The sequence below is a fragment of the Lytechinus variegatus genome, chromosome 5 (genome assembly GCF_018143015.1).
Source record: "Lytechinus variegatus isolate NC3 chromosome 5, Lvar_3.0, whole genome shotgun sequence".
NCBI lineage: Eukaryota > Metazoa > Echinodermata > Echinoidea > Temnopleuroida > Toxopneustidae > Lytechinus > Lytechinus variegatus.
In genome coordinates, this window is record NC_054744.1 from 12,780,943 (window position 1) to 12,805,089 (window position 24,147).

The 24,147-nt window shown below is 35.6% G+C and overlaps 1 protein-coding gene across 1 annotated transcript in view; it reads right to left on the minus strand.

The window, feature by feature from the left end:
* Window positions 1–316: 316 nt before the first annotated feature.
* The window catches only part of LOC121415374 (mucosa-associated lymphoid tissue lymphoma translocation protein 1-like), a 35,517-nt gene continuing 11,686 nt past the window's right edge, over window positions 317–24,147 (minus strand). The window contains exons 9-16 of the mRNA XM_041608560.1: window positions 23,510–23,713; window positions 21,377–21,554; window positions 19,054–19,128; window positions 6,586–6,707; window positions 4,856–5,005; window positions 3,884–4,087; window positions 2,329–2,406; window positions 317–598 (exon numbers count right to left, since the gene is read on the minus strand). Coding sequence (XP_041464494.1) covers window positions 3,948–4,087; window positions 4,856–5,005; window positions 6,586–6,707; window positions 19,054–19,128; window positions 21,377–21,554; window positions 23,510–23,713 — 869 coding nt within the window. The 3' untranslated portion in view covers window positions 317–598; window positions 2,329–2,406; window positions 3,884–3,947. The remainder of the gene's footprint in view (window positions 599–2,328; window positions 2,407–3,883; window positions 4,088–4,855; window positions 5,006–6,585; window positions 6,708–19,053; window positions 19,129–21,376; window positions 21,555–23,509; window positions 23,714–24,147) is intronic.

A 24,147-nucleotide genomic window follows, 5' to 3' on the forward strand; every position in this document is an offset into this window, starting at 1 on the left:
TGTTCACTAAGATATACCATGAAGAGCTTTATCAGTAACAGAGGCAGCTTAAACCTTGTTATTCAATCCGATGGAAGCCAATGAAGCCAACATGGAGCGTTGTGGGTCAGTGGATTGGTCTCTGGACTTTGAAACAGAGGGTCATGGGTTCGAATCCCAGCCATGGCGTAATTTCAGCAAGAAATTTATCAACATTGTGCTGCACTCGACCCAGGTGAGGTGAATAAGTACCCGGTAGGAAAAAATTCCTTGAATGCTCGAGCGCCCGATCAAGGTAGCCGTGCTAAAGCTGGGGTAATAATAGTAGTAGGGCCCGCTGGGAGAACAGTTTTCGGAACTGAAGTGGCTACCCTGGGTAATATGCCGTTATTATTATTAATGCAGTTCATGAGAGGAGCAGTGAAACTCCTCTTCACATTAGTGAGTTGGATGTTGTAGAGTCTGGATATTCAGCCTCTGTAAACGAGCTTTCTACGCCATCATCATCCATGAGCCACACCTGGGATATTAGAGGGCGCTCTATCTTGATGCCTACAGAGTCCTGAAAACGATTGCCTTGGAATTCATAGTTCACAATCAGGGTAAAGGTGAAGTCTTCCTGTAGGGGTATAAGAAATGATAGTGATTGCAAGGAATTTATTATTGGCATCAATGAGAGTTTTTTGTATTAAATATCATGGCCCGTATTCTGAAGTCAGGTTTGATTGAAACTCGGGTGGGTGTTTCATAAAGCTGTTCGTAAAGTTCCAAACGACTTTATGCACGACTGGAACATGTTCTCAGGTCATATCTCAATTACCTAGGGATATCACATAGCACAAGAAAGTATCACCAGTTGTGCGTGAAGTGACAAGTCATTTGTATCTTACGAACAGCTTTATAATACACCCACCTGGTCTGAGGTTGTGGTCTTACTATGGAAAGCCAGTTGTGACATATATCTCTAACAGTAGAGGTTCAATTTATCAGTTCATTTGACTCCAAAAACATTATTAACTGTCTAGGAATGGTGAATAAGATAGTTGTCTTCATCATTAAAGAATAAAGAAAGAGAACAGTAAACATGAGAAGCATTCCATGCAAACAAAATTTTGAAACCTTTGGCTTCCCATAATGTCAGCACAGAGTTAGACCACGGTCAAGTTAAACCTGATTTCAGAATATAGGCCAAAGTGCATGAACTATCATGGCATTCATACCAAAGAAGGTATTTCAAAGAACATAATAACATTCAATCTATTAGACACAACTACAGTAGAAAAATTTGGGCTGATGTTTTGGGGTTTTTTGTCCTCATCAGAGGTATTTATTACATTATTGTTGAAGAAATGATCATTAATTAGGGATAAAACTTTCAGACTATTTCAACATCACGGGTCGTGTGGTCCAGTGGTTAGAGCACTGGACTCATAATCGTAAGGTTGTGAGTTCGAATCCCAACTCTGCCATTGTCTCCACTTTGATAAAAAAGGCCCGAGAGTGATATCTGTCGTCTATAACGTCAGCCACTATGACTGATTAACCTAGACGTAAAATGTTTCATAGGTAATTGGTTATATACCAGCTTGGCGTTTACCAGCAAAATGCTGTCCTGCCGAGTTCCTACGGGAGTTACCACAAACAAACAGAACATACTTTCAGCCACAGAAAACACCCTTTTCATGCAGAAAAGGGGTTAATCTGAATGTTTTTTAGACTTCTTTATCAAGCTTAGGTGGCATCCATGAAATTAATCCACTTTATCTGTGGATGATCAAAAATGACAATGAACCTACCCCCACCCTCATACATGTTTTTAAAAATACAGGCTCAAAACAAATGTAGATTTCAAGCGGTGAAGACACGTACATTGAGTATTAAGATCTGTAGATCAAATGCTAAGAAAGTGGGTATAATCCCTCAAATGGCAATGGTAAGCTTAAACTACATATTATTACATTCATTGTCGGGAATTTATCTTTATTGTTTTTTCAAAAGACCTCAAATTGATAACCTTAAATTTTCAACATATTGAGAGGTACAGAATGATTTACTCTAATCAAGGTATCAAGTTAAAAACAACTGTGAATCAAGGTTTACACACATATATAACAGTCTTAGACATCACTTGGAAAAAATTATTATGAAAAGTAGCAAAAGGTGATGTTGCCAATTTGAATTTACAGAGGAAAAAATTATTATGAAAAAGTAGCAAAAGGTGATGTTGCCAATTTGAATTTACAGAGGAAAAAATCATTATGAAAAAGTAGCAAAAGGTGATGTTGCCAATTTGAATTAACAGATCATGTTCTGATACAGATAAACAAATAAGAAGTCTCATCCACTTACACGTCTCTCGATCCTTTGGATGTTTTCTATGGTAGCTTTGTAGAAGGGTAGCTGACATTGTCGTCCATTAGCATCAGGCTGGTTAATATGAAGGGAAAAAAAAGCAGAGATAGTACAAAAAGTTATTTGTGTTCAATGGCCTGTATTCAGAACTCGGGTATAAGGTAAACCCTGGTGGGTGTTTCATAAAGCTGTTCGTAAGTAAAGAGCAACTTTAAGAACGACTGGTGAACCTTTCTTACGAGCTAAGTAGTCACCAATGAACATATCATTAACTACAAGAAAGGATCCCCAGTCATTCTTAAAGTCGCTCTTAACTTACAAACAGCTCTATGAAACGGCCACCTGGTTTAAAGTTGTAATATAACTATGGAGAGCCAATTGGGGCACAAGTGTCTATTAACACATGTTCAATTTATTACCTCTTATGACACTCAAATCATTTATAATTGTCTCAGAATGATAACTCAAATTTTTTTTTTCATTATAAAAGCAAAGTGAAACAGAATAGTAAATATAAGTAATATAAAATATAAGCAGAATTTTTGAGTTTTTGGCTCCCCATAATTTTAAACCTGACTTCAGAATATGGGCCATAAATTAGGAACTATCCCATAGTTTTATTTTCAAATAAACATGGCATAGAAACCTACTGTCACCAAATCAGAATATCATAATTAATAGGCAAAGTTTATTCAGTCCCCCTCCCTTTCCCTTTCCCCTTTCATAATATAATTCGTAACAATCAGTCATGATCTTATTTGTTTTTACATTCCTTTTTCATTAAGCATGATCAAATGGCTTGTTCCTTCTCTCATTTTATGAAAGAGACTAGAAATTAATCTCTAATATCTGTAAAAGCACTTTGCACGAGATTACTTCATTTTTTGCAACTAATTATTTATCTTGAACAAGCTCAAATTGTACCATTCAAGTAAACGAAAACAATGGTCAAAATTACAAGAAATAAGGACTAACTATTAAATCAGTCTACATCGAGAATTCAAACATATATTGGAAAACTGAAGCTCCAAGCAAGAATAATATAACTCATTTTTTTTTTGGGGGGGGGCTGACACAGGATTTCATGCATGAAGGGCACAAAAAGTTGGAAAATTCATTCAAAATTTCCTGATGAGCAAAACAACATAAAATGAAAATAAAAAGGTTTTCCCACCAATAACAGCAACAAAAATCATTTTAAAGCAAGATGCAATTGATCAAGGAAAGTATTTGACGTGCAATATATAAAGAGAAAAGAAAGAAAAAGTTTATTACTTTAAAAAGCATAGGACCTTCCTATAAAAGAAAACAGAGTAAAACCAAATTGTGGCACATATATTCTTCTTTAACGAGAGCGTCAGTAAATACCAAAAAACAATAACTTTTGGCAAAATAGGGGACAAATACCCCATTAGCCCCTAGTCGCAAAAATTTGATCTTATACTTCTATCTACGGTTGTTTTATTCACCTTGCATTTTGTTTCAAACTACCACAACAGGCGCAAGACCTTTATTTTTATTCTAGCCATATATATGTATGTATATCACCTACCACTGGCATTTGTCCTTTCATGAGTTTGATATCAACTTGAGATGGAAATTCAGTCGGGAAGGCCTCACACCACGTGGTGACACCCCCTGGTGAGGATCGTTGTAGTAATCACCATCACATTGGAGAAACGAAGCCCGAACTCAACATGGGCTTCTATCCCACGAGGAGGTTCAACCAGTGGGATCCGGATATCATGGGGAAGCTCTGTGATAGAATCATACATGTAGATGAGATTTAAGTAGACAGTTGACAGCAGCCACAAAAAATTGTATATAATCCTACAATGGTTGCATTAAAATCCATTTTAAAACACCTTTTCAATAATTTACATTACAATTGTTTAATAAAAATTTTTTAGTATCAACTCTCGGAGATTTGCAAATATGTTTACTATCCCATATGGGACTATGACATCATTGGCACCTGGATTCATTTATTGCAGTCATACATTTAATACTTTGGCGCAAGTCAAAATCTACATCACTGCAAATAATACCTACTGATTATCCAAGCGTTAAGACATACCATATAAATATGGTATCAAATTATTTGGGAAAAGATACTCTTTCTAGTCATATATAATGATCATGCTTTCATGACACATCTTTTCCTTAAATTGGGATTTGTGAGGTGTCAAATTTGTTTTTTACTCAAACGGTAGCATATATGCATGGATAACAGAGATCTTATTATGATCATCATATTTTTCTAAATTTCTGTTTCATGAAAGGGTACATATATCAATACAATCCCAAGGTACACAAGCTTTTGGCAGGAGATTCACTTTGTGTGGAGTTCAAAACTCCATTAACATTATGATAAATACTACATCATGAGTTTTAAAAATGTTGGAGTCCATTCGCTTTTTGATCAACAAAGCAAACATCCCACAAGTTGAACTTAGTTCTCAAGAAATTCTTGGATTAGCTCCTGGATTCTTATCATTATGACTACCAACATATTTCTGATTACCGTGACTTCTCGTCCATGCCTCGTTACGGATGTTGTATTCAGAAGTGTGTCCCGTATACTGGATCGCATCCTGCAGGGACAGTTCCTTCGTCAAGTCACCCATTATGGCTGGGAACTGCTTGTTACCTGCATCATGGTCGCCACTCACATCTGAAATAATCACCAAAAAACTCTTGCTCAATGTAAACACAAACTGATATCAGTTTACTACATGTAGTTCATTTGATCAATTTACTAGTTATGTGCAGGGTACATGAATGTCTTCTGGCCAGGGTCTAAGGCACATTTCACAAAGACATCTTACATTGCAATTATGCCAACTACCATGGTAACTAGGTTCAGCAGCCAATCACAATCAAAGATTCCATGGTAGAAACAAATAATGGCAGAGTTACACTAGTTGTAAACGGGCCCCTGATCTGGCTTTGGTGGTTCATGTGGTCTTCCAATAATAGGTTGGGGGAGGGAGAGACAAAAGACAGCTACGAGATATATTTGATTAGCTTGTTGTACGCGAGCAAATGGGAGACTGAATGTCAAACATTCATACCGTTGCACACACGACGTACCATCCAAAATGTACTGTTACACAGCTTTAGGAAGTGATGTCACAATACGATTTAATTAATTGCACTCAGTAAAAATGAAGGTGCAATACGCGTATGCTGGCTAAATGCGCAATGCTGCCCAAGATCATGCGCGCTTGTGGGTTTTTTCTTTTCGCTTTCAATATTTTTGCTCCCTTTTCATAGATTACTGCAGGGGAAAACTCTTTGTTTTTTCTTATTTTTGCTAGATTTCAAGGCATTGTACAACACAAATAGCGAATATTCTTATTCGTGCAATGGTGCAAGATTTCGCATTCAGTGAAAGAGACGCTCTCTTCAACTCGGCTAACACCTTGTTGAATAGAGCATCTTTCTTTCACCTCATGCGAAATCTTGCACAATCGCACTCATGCCTATTCGCTATTTGTATACTGTACATTTAAGTATCCTGAATGTAGTTTGTTTTACAAAGGCTGAAGACTGTGTTAAAATAGACTGTAGTGAAAGATACTTAGTTCACACATCAAAAGGTTATACTATTATATAGATCCATGTTGTTAGAGCTAGAGTACACCATTTTTCAAAAGGTCTTTATTTCTTGATTACACTTATCTTTCTTTAAATTAAAATTCTTGCTTATACCACAACTACACAGACGAAAACAATGGTAATTGCATTATTTGACATGGTTAATATGCAAAGATGTTCTTAAGGTAATGACTGATGGGCCGGTAATTCATAAATCCCACTGTATTACGTTATGTTTGTTTCTCTTTTCTCCATCCATTCGAATCAGCCTGTGGGGACTTTTTGATTACGTTTCAAGTTTAGTTTAAAGTTTCGAACCAAGTCTCATACTTACATCATTGTTCAATGCTCCATTCAGCTTTGCAAAGCGCCTTCTGTATCTTTATACTTTATTTTCCCCCATTTAATCCAATTACCAGCAATCCCACACAATTGTGTATATTGATTAATCATATTTCATATATATATATTCTGAATTTTGTATATTTTGTATACTGTTCTGTCAAATTTATTTTATTTAAATATATTGAATCTTTTTACCGTGTGCAAAAACATTATAATTCAGCCATTGGGTGCAAAAAATAATTTGATGCTTAATAAAACCATTATTACTATTATTATTATTTTAAAACCTGGGAAGGATTTACTTCCTACCTTTCATGACATCTCTGATGATATCGTAAATACATTTGTCTTCTTTGATCCTCTTCTCAAGATATTTGGTAAAGATGGCATAGCCATGCTTGCTGACCTCAAATGCTTCTGAGTTGATCTGACTGCAACACATAAATAAATTACAAAAAATCATTAGAATGTTTGAAATAGCTGATTCAAGGAGGCGCTATAGCTCAGTCAGTAGAGCGGGGATTTGTATTCCGGTGGCCCAGGTTCGATTCCCACTTGGTGCGCTAGTGCCCTTTGGTAAGGTATTAATTCTCATTGCCAGGTCCCTCGGAGACGACCTTAAGCTGTCGGTCCTCTGGTAGCTTGCTTACAAGCATTCATGCTTTCTTAGCAATCAGGTAAAAAAAATCCCCACGACCAAAATGTGAATGAAGGGACTAACAATAACACATAACTTCTGATGGTCTCCATGGTGAAGTATAAATCAACCCCATGTATGCCTTAGGAGGAATGTGTTTGGTCCTTAAAAAGGACCACATAAACTTAAAGGTCAAGTCCACCTCAGAAAATGTTGATTTGAATCAATAGAGAAAAATCAGACAAGCACAATGCTGAAAATTTCATCAAAATCGGATGTAAAATAAGAAAGTTATGACATTTCAAAGTTTCGCTTATTTTCAACAAAATAGTTATATGAACGAGCTAGTTACATCCAAATGAGAGAGTCCATGATGTCACTCACTCACTATTTCTTTTGTTTTTTATTGTTTGAATTATACAATATTTCAATTTTTACAAATTTGACAATTAGGACCTCCTTGCCTGAAGCACAAAATGTTAAAATAATGCAATTCCACGTGTTTGGGGAGAAATGAAACTTCATTTTACATGACAATGACGAAAAAATAAAAATATTTCATATAATAAAATACAAAAGAAATAGTGAGTGAGTGATGTCATCAACTCTCTCATTTGGATGTAACTGGCTCGTTCATATAAATATTTTGTTGAAAATAAGCGAAACTTTAAAATGCCATAACTTTTTTATTTTACATCCGATTTTGATGAAATTTTCAGTGTTGTGCTTGTTGAATTTTTCTCTTTTTATTCAAATCAAGTTTTTGTTGGGGTGGACTTGTCCTTTAATGTTTCGACAAGTACGCTCTTGACATTATCTCCTGAACTTGTTATAACGTTGATGCCCCAAAAAAGAAAACATAGAAGTACCATGAAATCTCCATATTAAGGGACTTATCACTATTTGAGGTTAAGTCCAAGCTAACATCATATTAATGTGAAGAAACAGAGAAATATCAAACAAGCATCACACTGACAGTTTAAGTTGAAAACATATTTCATTTCATTTATTGGTTTCTGCAACACTTTTTCATAAACAAATGAGCAATGAAAATACAATAATAATATACGTATAACTGACAAGCAAAACATTGAACATAATTGCATTTTCTATTAATATATATCGATTGTTAGAAGGTTGCAGGGGTTACCACTATAAGCTAAGCTTGACTGCGTAGTAGCCCCAGAAAACAATAATTATTATTCGTCCAACATATCTTAACGTAAGGGTGCAGGTGCGAAATGATGGGGGGGGGGCGCTTGGTCCTCACAATGTGTTTTCTATTTTGATTCTTGGTTGTTTTTTCTTGTTTTGTAAATTATATGTTTCATTACATGAAGAGAAAGAGCAATTTTGAAATTAACTCTCTGAATACTTATTCAATAATAATGTTTTAATACCTTTTTTAAAGGGAGAAATGAATCTTAACTGTTTGAGCGAATCTGGCAATGCATTCCATATGTCAGGCCCACATAAAACAGTATATCGAGCCAGCGAACACAGTCAAACAATTAAGTTACACAAAGTTTGAAAAGATGCAATGAAACTAAAGCTCAATATTAATACCATGGTCACATTTGCTCTATTGGGTCGACGTACGGCGGATTCCTACTTTTTACAGGCCGTAGGGGTGACCGTAGAATTTTAACGCGGAGTTATAACACTTTTTCTTTTCTACGCTCGCCGTAGAAATTAGACTAGCCGTAGGCATGGCGTAGGACGCTCTACGGCGGCCGTACGTCGAGCGTACGGTGGCCGTGCGGCTGCCCTCTTGTTTTTCTTCCCTCCTTTCCCCTTCTCCTTTTGTGTTATCTGCTCAGGAGCCAACAGGCGCGTATTTAGAATTTTGCACCTCGGGGGCCCGACCTATAATTTTGGCCCATATGCATGTGTACTTTTCGAACAAAAAATGGCGACCCCTCCTCGTCAGGCAAACAGGTGCCTTAAATGCATGTTGAATTATCTTATTTCATAATCACATGAAAAAGGGCAACTGCAGACCACTTTTTTAAAAGCAAACTATCCATGAATATGATGTAATACCACTTTTCTTAAGAACAAATGTGACCAGGAAGCACAGATATTGCCTTTTCACCAGGGGCTAACTTGCGTAAAATATGACCTTATTATTATTATTATTATTGTTATTATTATCATCATTATCATCATGTGGAGTTAAATGCTGATTTTTGTTGTTTCCTATATAGGGTGTAGTTCTTACTTAAGACTAATGCGTTTATTAACATCTTAACTTTATTCCTACAAACAAGTTAACATGTTTAAGTCCAAATAAATAATGCGAACGCGATTTTTAGCTTGTGTATAGACCTGAAAATAGAATATTCTGATAAATTTTGTAAGCATGAGCAGGATGGGTATTTATCTATCTGTCAGGGCGAGCTGAAAATTGTTTATATTCCAAAATGACCCAAAGTTTGGAAATTCTAAGCATTATTGGTAATCATGAACAGGATGGGCACTTAAAAATTATTCGACGCGAGCGCCAAGAGCGAGCTGAACTTTTTTTTATATTCCGTTCCAAAACTGGACATTCTACGCAATTTAGGTATTCATTAACAGAATGTCCATCAAACTAATTATTCGATGCGAGCGCGACGTGCGAATCACCCCAAAGGTCGAATTGTCCCCCCCTTCCTAGGTCGAGCATTACTGATCGTATAATATTCAGATCAGTGTCAAACATTAATTTGGCGACCCCCCTCCTAGGTCGAACATTAATTTGGTGCCCCCGCACTTTTATTACTTCCCCCTTTCTCCTTTTCCCTTCTTCTTGTTTCCTTATCTCTTTCTTTTCTCCCTTTTCTGTTTCTCTTCTTTCTCCCTCCTTTTTTTTATCTCCATTTTCTTTCCCTTTCTTCCCTCCCTTTTTGGCGCCCCCTTTTTGCCTACTCAGGGGCCCGGACCCCGAAAACCCACCCCTCCCTCCCGCCCAGAATACGTGTATGGGCGTGGTGCGAAACTGTGAAAACTTTCTGAAATGAAATGTTTAATGTAAAATATCATGATGAGTGTGAAAAGCAATTCATGGTATACTCACTGTATAGTCCCCCTGCGGCCGCCGTGAGGGCGCCTTGCGGCCACCTCGCGTCTGCCGTAGAATTTGTCAAAAACCTACGGCCAGCGCAGGGTCGCCCTAGGGCGACTGTACGTCATGATTTCAAGGACTTACGTCAGCCGCAGATTTTTTTCTCCATAAATTAAAAAATACGCCGTGCGGCGACCGTAACATATGTGACCGCTAGAGTAAGTGGCCGTGGAAATTCTGAGGCGACCGTAGAATTACTACTTGCCGTAGAAATTTTAGAATCTACGGCGGCCGTAGCAAATGTGACCAAAGTATAACTACATGTTTCATTGAATTGTGAGACAATGTTGTTACTTGGCAGCTGCTCTATAGTGTACTCTGCAAGTTCCATACACCTGAATTCAGTTGATATGTAATTTAATTGATTTGTGGATTGTATTATAGACTATTGAGATTAGTTAAAATCAACATTCCATAAGGAAAAGAGTCAGGTAAGAGATCAGGCACGAAATAGTACAATTCAGAGGAAATCACTTGACCGTGTTAACATCCTCTCTATAGTGACAGTCACCATCGAGACTCATAACATACATTTAAGGACACAGTTCATCGGTCAATGATTAGATTTAACTTACACAATGACCAAAACATGAAAGATTGTTTCAGCGTTATATAAAAATGTATTGAATAACAGAATGCTTTAAATTTATGTTTACAGTATATAGTAAGAACAGCCGTATTATCATGCACACATAATAGAGCTCTCTTGAGAAAGGGTGTCTTATTCTCTTCAGAAAACGATTTATTTAAGATAGTGTTTACCTGGTTTTATACATGCTTTTGTGGAGAATGATATTTTAAGGTGCATAGTTTCACATTTATATATAAATAAATATATATATATATATATATATATATATATATATATATACATTGTGTAAAGAAATGGAGGAAGAGAACAATGGTAGGCGTAGCTTAAATCAAGGTTCCCCAGAGCTATCTACCCTTTGGAAAAATTGGTGATGCCGAACAAATGTCTCTGCCGGGAATCGAACCCGGGCCCCCAGCTTTGAACACCGGTGCCTTAACCACTAGACCACAGAGACGGGTTAGTGGCTAGGCGACCCTGATCCAATTGACCGTCAGATAGACAGATTTTCGACACCATACCAATCATAATTTCCTTTGTCGGGTGAAGTTGGGTTTTGAACAATGACAAGCCGCCATGCCTCAGCTGGATCAAAGCATTGCTTTGATACAAAGCTAGTGATTTGATACAGTACACGTATGGGAGAAAGTATACAAATGTGTGTGAAGCAATACATGTACAACAGCTTTGGCAACTCTTTTTATCTTAAATATTGTGTAAAGAAATGGAGGAAGAGAACAATGGTAGGCGTAGCTTAAATCAAGGTTCCCCAGAGCTATCTACCCTTTGGAAAAATTGGTGATGCCGAAAAAATGTCTCTGCCAGGAATCGAACCCGGGCCCCCAGCTTTGAACGCCGGTGCATTAACCACTAGACCGCAGAGACGGGTTAGTGGCTAGGCGACCCTGATCCAATTGACCATCAGATAGACAGATTTTCGACACCATACCAATTATAATTTCCTTTGTCAGGTGAAGTTGGGTTTTGAACAATGACAAGCCGCCATGCCTCAGCTGGATCAAAGCTATTGTATGGATACAAAGCTAGTGCTTTGATACAAAGCTAGTGATTTGATACAGTACACGTACGTGAGAAAGTATACAAATGTGTGTGAAGCTATACATGTACAACAGCTTTGGCAACTCTTTTTATTTTAAATATTGTGTAAAGAAATGGAGGAAGAGAACAATGGTAGGCGTAGCTTAAATCAAGGTTCCCCAGAGCTATCTACCCTTTGGAAAAATTGGTGATGCCGAAAAAATGTCTCTGCCAGGAATCGAACCCGGGCCCCCAGCTTTGAACGCCGGTGCCTTAACCACTAAACTGCAGAGACGGGTTAGTGGCTAGGCGACCCTGATCCAATTGACCGTCAGATAGACAGATTTTCGACACCATACCAATTATAATTTCCTTTGTCAGGTGAAGTTGGGTTTTGAACAATGACAAGCCGCCATGCCTCAGCTGGATCAAAGCTATTGCTTTGATACAAAGCTAGTGCATTGATACAGTACACGTACGTGAGAAAGTATACAAATGTGTGTGAAGCTATACATGTACAACAGCTTTGGCAACTCTTTTTATTTTAAATATTGTGTAAAGAAATGGAGGAAGAGAACAATGGTAGGCGTAGCTTAAATCAAGGTTCCCCAGAGCTATCTACCCTTTGGAAAAATTGGTGATGCCGAACAAATGTCTCTGCCGGGAATCGAACCCGGGCCTCCAGCTTTGAACGCCGGTGCCTTAACCACTAAACTGCAGAGACGGGTTAGTGGCTAGGCGACCCTGATCCAATTGACCGTCAGATAGACAGATTTTCGACACCATACCAATTATAATTTCCTTTGTCAGGTGAAGTTGGGTTTTGAACAATGACAAGCCGCCATGCCTCAGCTGGATCAAAGCATTGCTTTGATACAAAGCTAGTGATTTGATACAGTACACGTATGGGAGAAAGTATACAAATGTGTGTGAAGCTATACATGTACAACAGCTTTGGCAACTCTTTTTATTTTAAATATTGTGTAAAGAAATGGAGGAAGAGAACAATGGTAGGCGTAGCTTAAATCAAGGTTCCCCAGAGCTATCTACCCTTTGGAAAAATTGGTGATGCCGAAAAAATGTCTCTGCCGGGAATCGAACCCGGGCCCCCAGCTTTGAACGCCGGTGCCTTAACCACTAGACCGCAGAGACGGGTTAGTGGCTAGGCGACCCTGATCCAATTGACCGTCAGATAGACAGATTTTCGACACCATACCAATTATAATTTCATTTGTCGGGTGAAGTTGGGTTTTGAACAATGACAAGCCGCCATGCCTCAGCTGGATCAAAGCTATTGCTTTGATACAAAGCTATTGCTTTGATACAAAGCTATTGCTTTGATACAAAGCTAGTGCTTTGATACAGTACACGTATGGGAGAAAGTATACAAATGTGTGTGAAGCTATACATTTACAACAGCTTTGGCAACTCTTTTTATTTTAAATATTGTGTAAAGAAATGGAGGAAGAGAACAATGGTAGGCGTAGCTTAAATCAAGGTTCCCCAGAGCTATCTACCCTTTGGAAAAATTGGTGATGCCGAAAAAATGTCTCTGCCGGGAATCGAACCCGGGCCTCCAGCTTTGAACGCCGGTGCCTTAACCACTAAACTGCAGAGACGGGTTAGTGGCTAGGCGACCCTGATCCAATTGACCGTCAGATAGACAGATTTTCGACACCATACCAATTATAATTTCCTTTGTCAGGTGAAGTTGGGTTTTGAACAATGACAAGCCGCCATGCCTCAGCTGGATCAAAGCTATTGCTTTGATACAAAGCTAGTGCTTTGATACAGTACACGTATGGGAGAAAGTATACAAATGTGTGTGAAGCTATACATGTACAACAGCTTTGGCAACTCTTTTTATTTTAAATATTGTGTAAAGAAATGGAGGAAGAGAACAATGGTAGGCGTAGCTTAAATCAAGGTTCCCCAGAGCTATCTACCCTTTGGAAAAATTGGTGATGCCGAAAAAATGTCTCTGCCGGGAATCGAACCCGGCCTCCAGCTTTGAACGCCGGTGTCTTAACCACTAAACTGCAGAGACGGGTTAGTGGCTAGGCGACCCTGATCCAATTGACCGTCAGATAGACAGATTTTCGACACCATACCAATTATAATTTCCTTTGTCAGGTGAAGTTGGGTTTTGAACAATGACAAGCCGCCATGCCTCAGCTGGATCAAAGCTATTGCTTTGATACAAAGCTAGTGCTTTGATACAGTACACGTATGGGAGAAAGTATACAAATGTGTGTGAAGCTATACATGTACAACAGCTTTGGCAACTCTTTTTATTTTAAATATTGTGTAAAGAAATGGATGAAGAGAACAATGGTAGGTGTAGCTTAAATCAAGGTTCCCCAGAGCTATCTACCCTTTGGAAAAATTGGTGATTTCCTTTTCCATTGATTCTATTTTGCTCTTCATTTTATTTTGATTTTCCATCAGGTCATCCACACGCTTACGCTCAAACACAAACGATGCTTCCATCCTTACTTCCAATTGCTGTAATTTTCCAACGAAGCTGTCCACTGCATTTTTTATCATATGCTCAAATCTTGCCGTTGTTTTCGTAAAATATTCATCCAAAGTAGATGATAATCCGGTGTCAGCATTGGGAGAGTGCGATGTAGAAGGCTGTCCCAGAAATGTGATGACGTCATCGTCCTGTGATTCTCCGTCGCTGTTGTCGTGCGTTGAGGCTGCACTTCTCACCGGGCTTGTAGGCCGTGTATTTAAAATTGGCGGGCTGTTACGTGTAGAAACTGGGACTGATTGGCCCTTACGAGTAGATTGTACATACGTTTTTGGCTTTGAAGCAGCTTGTCTTTGAGGCCTTTTACCCTGCGGTGGATCCATATCTGATCTAAAAGTCACAAATGTCACAATGCTGATGAAATAACTTAAGCTTGATGGTTATGAAGTCCCAAAACAAGAAAAATTAATGGCGATTTGAGACCAACATTGAAATAGGTTGTTTCTATTCCATAGCGTCCTCTATGATATATAGATATGTATATTAACACAAGTTACAAATTAACTATTTCTTCTGAATTTTATGAAATGAAATATCAAAATGTGTGTATTTTATGAAATGAAATATCAAAGTTTATTGATAAAGCTCTTGATTGAATCAATTTATGCTACAACATAATAGAGACCACATACGTTCCAGGTAGAGTCAAGCAATATTTTATAGAAGAAAAAAAAGTGAAACATCAACATTTCATTTACATGTAATAGTATACAAGAGAAATTTACTGACTGTGAACACTGTGATGTCATTCATGTTTGTTTATGGCAATTTATAACTGTGGCAGTTATATCTTTTATGTCACATTTGATTTTGATGAATAAGCTTTAAGCTTGATTAATTTTTCTTTATCAATGCAAAACTACATAATGTTACCTTGAAATTAGGTTAGCCTGCTCAGAGAATGGTCTAAATTGACTTGGTCTCCAAACAGTTAGTCTAGATCAGATAGTATTATAACAATGTTCAAACCAATTCCATCTATAAAAATTATATATGTGTTTTTTTTACTACACTTGGGGGCCATTTCATAGAGCTGTTCGTAATTTAAGAGCAACTTTAAGAACGACTGATGATCCTTTCCTACGCGCTAAACCATCGCCAATGAATCTACCATTTACCACAAGAAAGGATCACCGGTCGTTCTTAAAATCGCTCTTAACTAACGAACAGCTTTATGAAACACCCACTTGGTCTAATACCCACAATGCAATTCCAATTGAATACTCCTTGGCTTGTATTCTGATAGCAGGTTTAACTTAAACTCAGGTTTAAAGTTGTGGTTTAAGTATGGATAGCCAATTGTTAAATAAATCACTAACAGAAGAGATATCATACTTCAGCTCATTTGGCTCTCAAATCATTCATAATTGTCTAAAAATTATGAATAGATGATTGTCTTCACCATCGATGAATCAGGAAAAAGCACAGTGAACATAAGAAACATACAGCTTAATACAAATTTTGATACTTCTGGCTTCCAGTACTGTACTTCAACCACAACTTTAAAACTGAGTTTAAGTTAAACCTGCCAACAGAATACGGGCCCTTAAGTTTATCTGGCAATATTAATGCATTCTATCTTCATATTATCAATAAAAAATTATTAAAAAGAAATAGTGGTTAGAGCATTGGACTCTCTTCTTGATCATGAGGTTGTTGAGTTTGAATTAACATGCTGCCGAATTCTCCACTTTATCCAAAACGCATAAGAATAATTTCTGTCTTCAATAAGGTCAGCCAGTGTGACTGAATTAACTTTGATGTAAAACGTCCCTATGTAATAAGTTATACAACTTGGCATGAACACAGTGGAAAGCTTTGCCGCCCAGTTGCTATGAGAGTTGTTAAACAGAAACATAAAAAGAATTGGGTCTGTTAACTGAACGTTACCTTCTATATACATCAGGAATGCGAAACAAATTCATGAGTAATGCAGTTTTTGCAATGCCAACAATTAAGTTCTTTTATAAAAGAACTTAATTGTTGGCATTGCAAAAACTGCATTACTCATGAATTTGTTTCGCATTCCTGAGGCAGTATTCTGAAAACGTTCTTATCTTCATTTTGTTCTTATCTACGTCACGTTCTCAAATTGGTATTCTGAAAACGTTCTTATCTTTTTCTTATCTTTTGTTCTTATCTTTGTTCTTATCTTGCTTTCCATCCAATGCTGAGCGCGTAAATTTATAATTCGCGCATATGATACAAAAGCGCGCTAAAAGATAAGAACAAAATGAAGATAAGTGGTATTCTGAAAACGTTATTATCTTTTTTCTTTCTTATCTCTTTACGATATTTAAGATAATATTTAAGATAGCTAGAGGGTAATCACATCTCACGATGTCCGCGTTCTTTCTTGCTAAAAATCGATGGCCACTGGGAGTAACAAGTATTCCTCCCACCCTTACTTTCATTCACCCTTTATTTTGCCTGTCTCTTTTTTCTATCCCTTTTTTTTCTTTCTTTCTTTCTTTATTTCATTTATTTATTTTCGCTTTTTCTTCCTTTCTTTCTGTTTGTCTTTTTTCCTTTCCTTTCATTCTTCATTTTGTTTTATTCTTTTGAATCTTTTAACTTCTTCCTTATTTTTCTTTTGCGTTATTTTATCTATTTTTCTTTTTCTTTTCTTTTTTATTGAATATATTTCCGTTAAAACAAATAACAATATTTTATTTTATTTTCCCTTTACGATTTTTTTCCTTTTTTGTTGACTAAGTTTTTATTTTCTTTCCCCTTTTTTCTCTTTCTTTCTGTTTTTCTTTTCCTTTCATCCTTCACTTTATGTATTTTTTAAAATCTTTTTATTTCTTCATTCTTTTTCTATCTTTCATTAATTCTTTCCTCTTTATATTTGTTTTTTATATTTATTCATTTTATTTGTTCATTTTTTCTTTCTTTCCTCCTTCCCTTAATTTTCATTTTTTCCCCCTCATTATTTTTTTTCTGTTTTCTTTCTCTTATAATTTCTTTCATTTTATCTTTGGTGTTCTTTTTTTTCTTTTTTTTGCGCTCGTTCATTTGTTCTTTCTTTCATTCCTTTTATTTCTGCTTTATGACACTAAATGAGTGCCTTCTTTCTGACTACTTTCTTCTTTATTCTAATTTATTTTTTTGCTCATTCTCATTTCGTTCGTTCTTTATTTACTCTTTCTTCTATTAATTTCTAAAAATCTTTTTCTTTATTCTTTCCATTAATCTTTCTTCGTTTCTTTTCATACATTCTTCATGCCTTTTTATTTTCCCCTTCTGTTTCTTTCCTTCTTTGAATTTACCTTTCTTTTTATCTTTATTTAGTTTTCAATTTTGCTTTAATTTTCCTTTCATCTTTAATCTTCTCTCTCTATCTCTTTCTCTATTTCTTTGTTTCATTTTCCCCTTTTCTCTCTTCCTTCACTTTTTACATACTTTTGTTCCTTCTTTTTTTTTTAACTTTCTTTCATTCGTTTTTTTATTTTTTTTTATTCTTTATTCCTTCATTTTATCCTATTTAATCTTTTTAATTTGTCCTTTTTCGTTTTTTTCCTTTTCCTTCTTTACTTTTCCTTCAATTTTTTTCCCTCTTTTTATCATTGATTATCATTCTATTCATTCCTCCTTTTTCTTTCTTGTATTCTTTCCTCTTTTTATTTCTTTTGATTTTTTTTATTTTCTTTTAAGTTCATTTTGCTTGCTTCCTTTCGTTTACCTTTTCTTTCTTTCATTTTTTTTTTGTTTTGATCCTTTTATTTTTTAAATTTCTGCTACCTACTTACTTTCTTTCTTCCTGTTTTATTCTTATTCGTAACTGCTTTCTTTACCTTGTTTCTTTATTTTCTTTCTTTATTTGTGCACGTGTCTCGAAATAATAACCAGTCATTGCGTATAAAATGCCTATTTCACGCAATGCGCCAGAAATAGTGTACGCACAGCGCCCATGATATTCTCTTCACAAATAAGGAACGCTTCTATTGGTTAAACTGCCAATATAAAGCGCATTTTGATTGGTAATATCTTAAAAATGGGCATGTTGAAGATAAGAAGGAGGCAGTCCTTACAGAGATAAGAACGCGTTAAAGGGGAAGTTCACCCTGAAGAAAACTTTGTTGTAAAAATAGCAGAAAAAATAGTAAAAAATATTGGTGAAGGTTTGAGGAAAATCCGTTAAAGAGTTAGAAAGTTATTACAGTTCAAAGTTATGGATTTGTGACGTCATAAACGAGCAGCTGCCCCATGTGTTATGTAATATAAAATGCATGAATTTCAAATTTTGTATGGTTCCTGATGACTTAATTTTGTTTTCTATTCATGATCGGGTGTGAAGTGATTTGTCTATTGATATACAAAAGGTACAGTGAAAACCATTTTCAATTTTCTGAGAAAATGACATTTCATTGATTTTTTACCATTCGCTATGTAGGAATGCTGCTCGCATATGACGTCACAAATCAAATAATTGAAATTCTAATAACTTTTTAATTATTTGATGAATTTTTCTCAAACCTTCGGCAATATTTTTTATTATTTTTTCTGCTATTTTTACAATAAAATTTTTGTCAGGGGGAACTTCCCCTTTAAGAAGATTTTCAGAATACCGATTTGCAATGATTTTAGCGTCTTCTTATCTCATTGAGATAAGAACAAAGATAAGAACGTTTTCAGAATACCACCCCTGATGTCTTAATATTGCCAATACGTGGAAAACCAAGATGCTTGTATAGATACATATATATATAATTTTCCTAACCTCTGTTCTACCTCTAATGCTCTGCTTCTATTAAAACATCAAGCACTTTTCCTGAACTTGATACATTTACTTTGTCTGTATATATTTATATTTGTATATATACTTTAAAACGTTAGATGTAAACAGATATGAAAGGCACCATACTCACGCTGCATATCCATACACTGTGTTTCCTGTCACCTTAGGTGTGAATACTTCAACTTCACCCTGAGCCATGTCATTACTAGAAAAGGAAAAACAAATGTACTGTAACAGAAGCTATTTCATATTTGAGACAAATCATTCCCTCTCAAAAATATATACATGTACAGACATCATCATCAACTATAAAGTTTGAACAACCATTAGTTATCAACTTCAGAAATAGAATATTATACTTCAGAATTATAATATTCCTTGCCACCATTTTGTCTGAAGCTTCATTGATAGTTACGTCAACTCAATTTGGAACCATGTCACAGGGCCTTCACTAGAGTGTCTTTAAACACTCCCATCTAAACTAAAAGATCCTGACAACAGATCCGGCGCACAGTATGCAATGCGATTTCACCAAGATCTGAATGCAAAAACTAGCACATCAATGATGTGGAGCTCATCCGGCATCTCGCAACACAATTTAACACAATTTTATTTTCAGCCCAGTTGACACTGTAGCGAATTATATTGGTGACATAAATTGAGAATATAGAATTGAAATTGATGAAGAAATGACATAGAAGCATTTTTTGTGATCTATGAATAGATTTCATTTGAAGTAAGTATTAATTATTATCTAGTCAAAGTTTCTTAACTCTGTGAAGAACCTTGGTGAACCTAATGTAGCTCTCAGATGGAACAAAAATAACCAAAGTCAATCAAGAAATAAGTAAGCAATTTTTGTGAGTTTTGAAAATATATGAATAAATAGCAGATTCAATGAGTTTCAAAATTCTATGTTTAAATTTTGTATCACCACCTCGAGATATCATATAAAGCAAACAAAACTGAAATTGATCAACAAATGAAGAAGAAAAAACATTTTTTGTGATTTATGAATAAATTTTTCATAAATTAGAATAAATAATTTTCCAGACAAAATTTCAAAATTTTGTGTACAAGTTTGTTGAACCTCATGCAGCTCTACCAGATGGAAGAAAAAAATCAAAATCTGTCAACAAATAAAGAAGAAGAGGCATTTTCTGTGATTTCTGAATAAATTTTGCATAAATTAGCATAAGTAATTTTCTACTGAAAATTTCAAAAATCTGTGTAGAAGTTTGGTGAACCTCAGAAAGTTCTACAAGATGGAAGAAGAAAATAAGTAAAAATCGGTCAACAATTGAAGAAGAAAAAGAATTTTATGCGAAATTTTAAAAATATGCATAAATTAACTTCGCATAAATTAGCATAAAAATTGTTCTGGTCAAAATTTCAAACTTCTGTGTACAAGATTGGTGAACCTCATGAAGCTCTACCAGATGGAAGCAAAAAATTCAAAATCGGTCAACAAATAAAGAAGAAGAAGCATTTTATGTGAATTTTTAAAAATATTCATAAATTAATTTCGCATAAATTGGCATAAAAATTGTTCTGGTCAAAATTTCAAAATTCTGTGTAGAAGTTTGGTGAACCTCATGAAGCTCTACCAGATGAAAGCAAAAAAATCAAAATCGGTCAACAAATAAAGAAGAAGTAGCATTTTCTGTGAATTTTGAAAAATGCGCATAAATTAGCATATTTAATGAATTTCAAAATTCTGTGTAGAATTTTTGCATGCCCCACCTAGTGCTATCATATAAAGCAAACAGAATTGAAATCGGACTTGAAATGGCGAAGTAGTAGCATTTTGAAATTGTGGACGGACGACAGACGACAGACGACGGATGAGCTAAAAATCACTGAGTATGTGCCAGCCTACAACGTGTTGCAACTGCAACCCACTTTGTTGCAGTACATGTAGGATCCCAAACCAAAATCTCAGAATTTGACATTTCAGATCTTTCTTCGAATTTTCAGCAAATTTGCTAATTTCAGGCAATCATATTTGTCCTACACGATGACGTCATGGCCAATTTGCTGCAGACAATATACACGCAGAAGAATAGGCGCCATGAGATACAGCACACTGTAGAGCTGTTGCAATTTGTGCGCTGACCTGCAATGCCATTGCACTGATATGCGAATGGCAACTTTGTTCCAATCAGGGGGCCGTTTCATAAAGCTGTTTGTAAGAGCGACTTTAAGAACGGCTGGTGAACCTTTCTTACGCGCTAAACCATCGCCAATACAATATACCATTTACCGCATGAACGGATCACCAGTCGTTCTTAAAGTCGCTCTTAACTTACGAACAGCTTTATGAAACACCCACCTGATCTTAGTCTGTGCTGGGCTGAACAGTGAAAAGTAGTAATAATCACAAAATGAGCTCTAACAGAATCCTACAACATACACAAACACCGAGGGGTTGTAAACAGATGCTTGAAACTCACATCTTGCGGCAGATGTCCAGTAGTATAACATTGAGGGCGGTATTTCTTCCCTGCATATTTTCCAGTACCTCCTGGGCGCACATGCACTCTTTGGGGTAGTAGCCAGTAGGGGCGTCAGCAGGAACCATGTAAGTCTGCCCATTTTTCTCAAACCCATGACCACTGAAGTAGAACAAACCTGTGAAAAGAGGAATACATAACATCACTCTGACTACTCTCTTACAATTGCTTATTGTAATGACAATAATATGCAAATAATAATAACAATATTAATAATACAAACAACAAAAATAATAATAATAATAATGCAAATAATAATAATATAAATATACAAATAACAAAAATGATAATATTAATAATACAAATCATAAAAATAATAATAATAATAATGCAAATAATAATAATAATATTAATAATACAAATAACAATAATAATAATAATAATAATAATGCAAATAATAATAATAATATAAATATACAAATAACAAAAATAATAATAATAATAATATTAATAATATTACAAATAATAAAAATAATAATATAAGATAAGATAAGCATTCTTTGTCTCCATAAAACAGTGAGAAGTTGATTTGACAAATTGTTTGTAAAAACATCATCAAAAACATTGTCTTATCAATACACAGTATAAAACAGACAAAAAAACAATGTCAGTTGAAGTTTAAAAAAATACATATACAGTGGAGGCAAAGCATGTGCAAAGATGTACCGGGTAACTAAAGAAGATAAAAGAGATACATGTAAGAGAGGAGAAATAGGTAGAGGGGTAACAGGTACATGTAAGATGGAATAGAATATTATAAAAAGGAAAGAGAACAGCATACGAAATCTACAGAAAGAAAATAGTGTACTGCATGCTCTTAAAAACACACAAATTTACATGAAAAGCAAAGACCATGATTAAATGCTTTAAAATAATAATAGAAGCAGTAGAAGTAGTACAATTATATGTTAAGAATATTACAAGTAACAACTTTTTATTATTATCATCATCATTTTCATCATCATCATCGACAACATCAACATCATCATCATTATCATCATCATCATCATCATTTTTATTTGTTTGGCGTCACCTGTGCCTGGGAGGCGAAAAGCGAACTGAATCACTATGACCCGTAGGTCTCTCCTATCAAGATATTTACTGATTGGGTATTATCAACAATTTCATTAGTGAAAACAATAACAATAATAACAATGCAAGTATAGATTATTGTGTAAAGTTTCCATTGTAAACTATTACTATAGAGCATCTACCAATCCATGCATACCAGAAACATTTAAACCTGTAGGCAATCATACATGCAAACTTGAGACCCGGCAAATCCACTCAAGCCCCTTGGTCCAAAATTTTCATTTTACAATACCAGCATAGAGAGTAAACAATAATTGAACATTGGTAGAGGTGCTGTGGCTCAGTGCATAAGTATTGGACTTTGAACCCAAAGGGCCGGGGTTCAAATCCCACTGCATTTCTTGCATCTTTAGGCAAGCCATTATCTACATTAGCCACTCTCCACGCAAGTGGTAGCAAAAGGAATTCCTTGAATGCTTTAAGGCCACCGCACATCTTACGACTGCTCGCGATTCGATTTTAGAACATATCACATTTTGCTAATTTTCTGATAATATGAATTGAACATATCATTTTATTACAGGTTGAAATTAATTGAAAGAATACTAATATAACCATTGTGAAAGATTGCAAGTGTTTATTTTGGAGTAGAGGCCCATTTAGTTTCAAATCGTAGCCCATCGTGCGACTGCTATGACGTCATTACGACTAGATATTAAATTTGCTTTTATTCTAAGAAGGATGATAGCATAGTCACAGATTTGAAAATATTTATTCGTAAAATGATTGCGAACATTACACAGTAAGATATTTCATGTCTCAGTATTAGCATCAAATTATACTATACGTTATTCCAAAATCGGGTCGCAGACCGATCATAAGGTGTGCGGTCGCCTTTAGAGCCTGTTCAGCGTAGCTGTGTTAAAGGCGGGGTAATAGTATGCATCATTCAGGAACATTGTTTTAAGCACTATACAAATGTCGCACATTATCATTACTATTGTAAAGGAACAAAAAACAGCATCTCTTTGGAGCGCTCACCATATACTCCATCATCAAGTAATGAACAGAAGATCTTCAGGGCTTTTTTCATCTCAGCCACAGTAAGATTGAGAAGAGAAACCACCTTGAATTGCATTTCATACAGGTTCCTTGCTAGTTTCTCCATGTCGTTACCGGGCGCGCTCAGTAAGTCACCTGACCTGTAAGCCTCGTTTCCAATAAGTAAGGCCACCTTGTCCGTTGCTATATCAACAAAACAATGAAACAAATAACAAAAGAAATTAATCTTCTTGACTTTGGAAGAACAAAACAAATGCGATTGTGGCCAATTTTACAATTAAGTCTTTACTAAGATTGTTGCTGTTGATGTAGAAAATTTTTGCCAGATGTATGAATTATAACAGTTGATTGCTTGTCAGTTATGATCTTATTTTCTCTCACTTCTATTTAAAATCAATATTACTTCTGAAACCCTTCAGATTGAGTTGAAATGTAATTTCTAGTTGTAATCCAATCATTTAATTTTTTGAAAGGAAGGATATGAAGGCATATCTTGTTCCTGGCTCGAATTTGTTTGTCAGCATGTATGATAAAATGGCTTTAAACAACTTCAAGTCACAACAAAAGAAATACTTCCTACCAAGAAAATTAAATGATTAGAACAAATTGCTGAACAC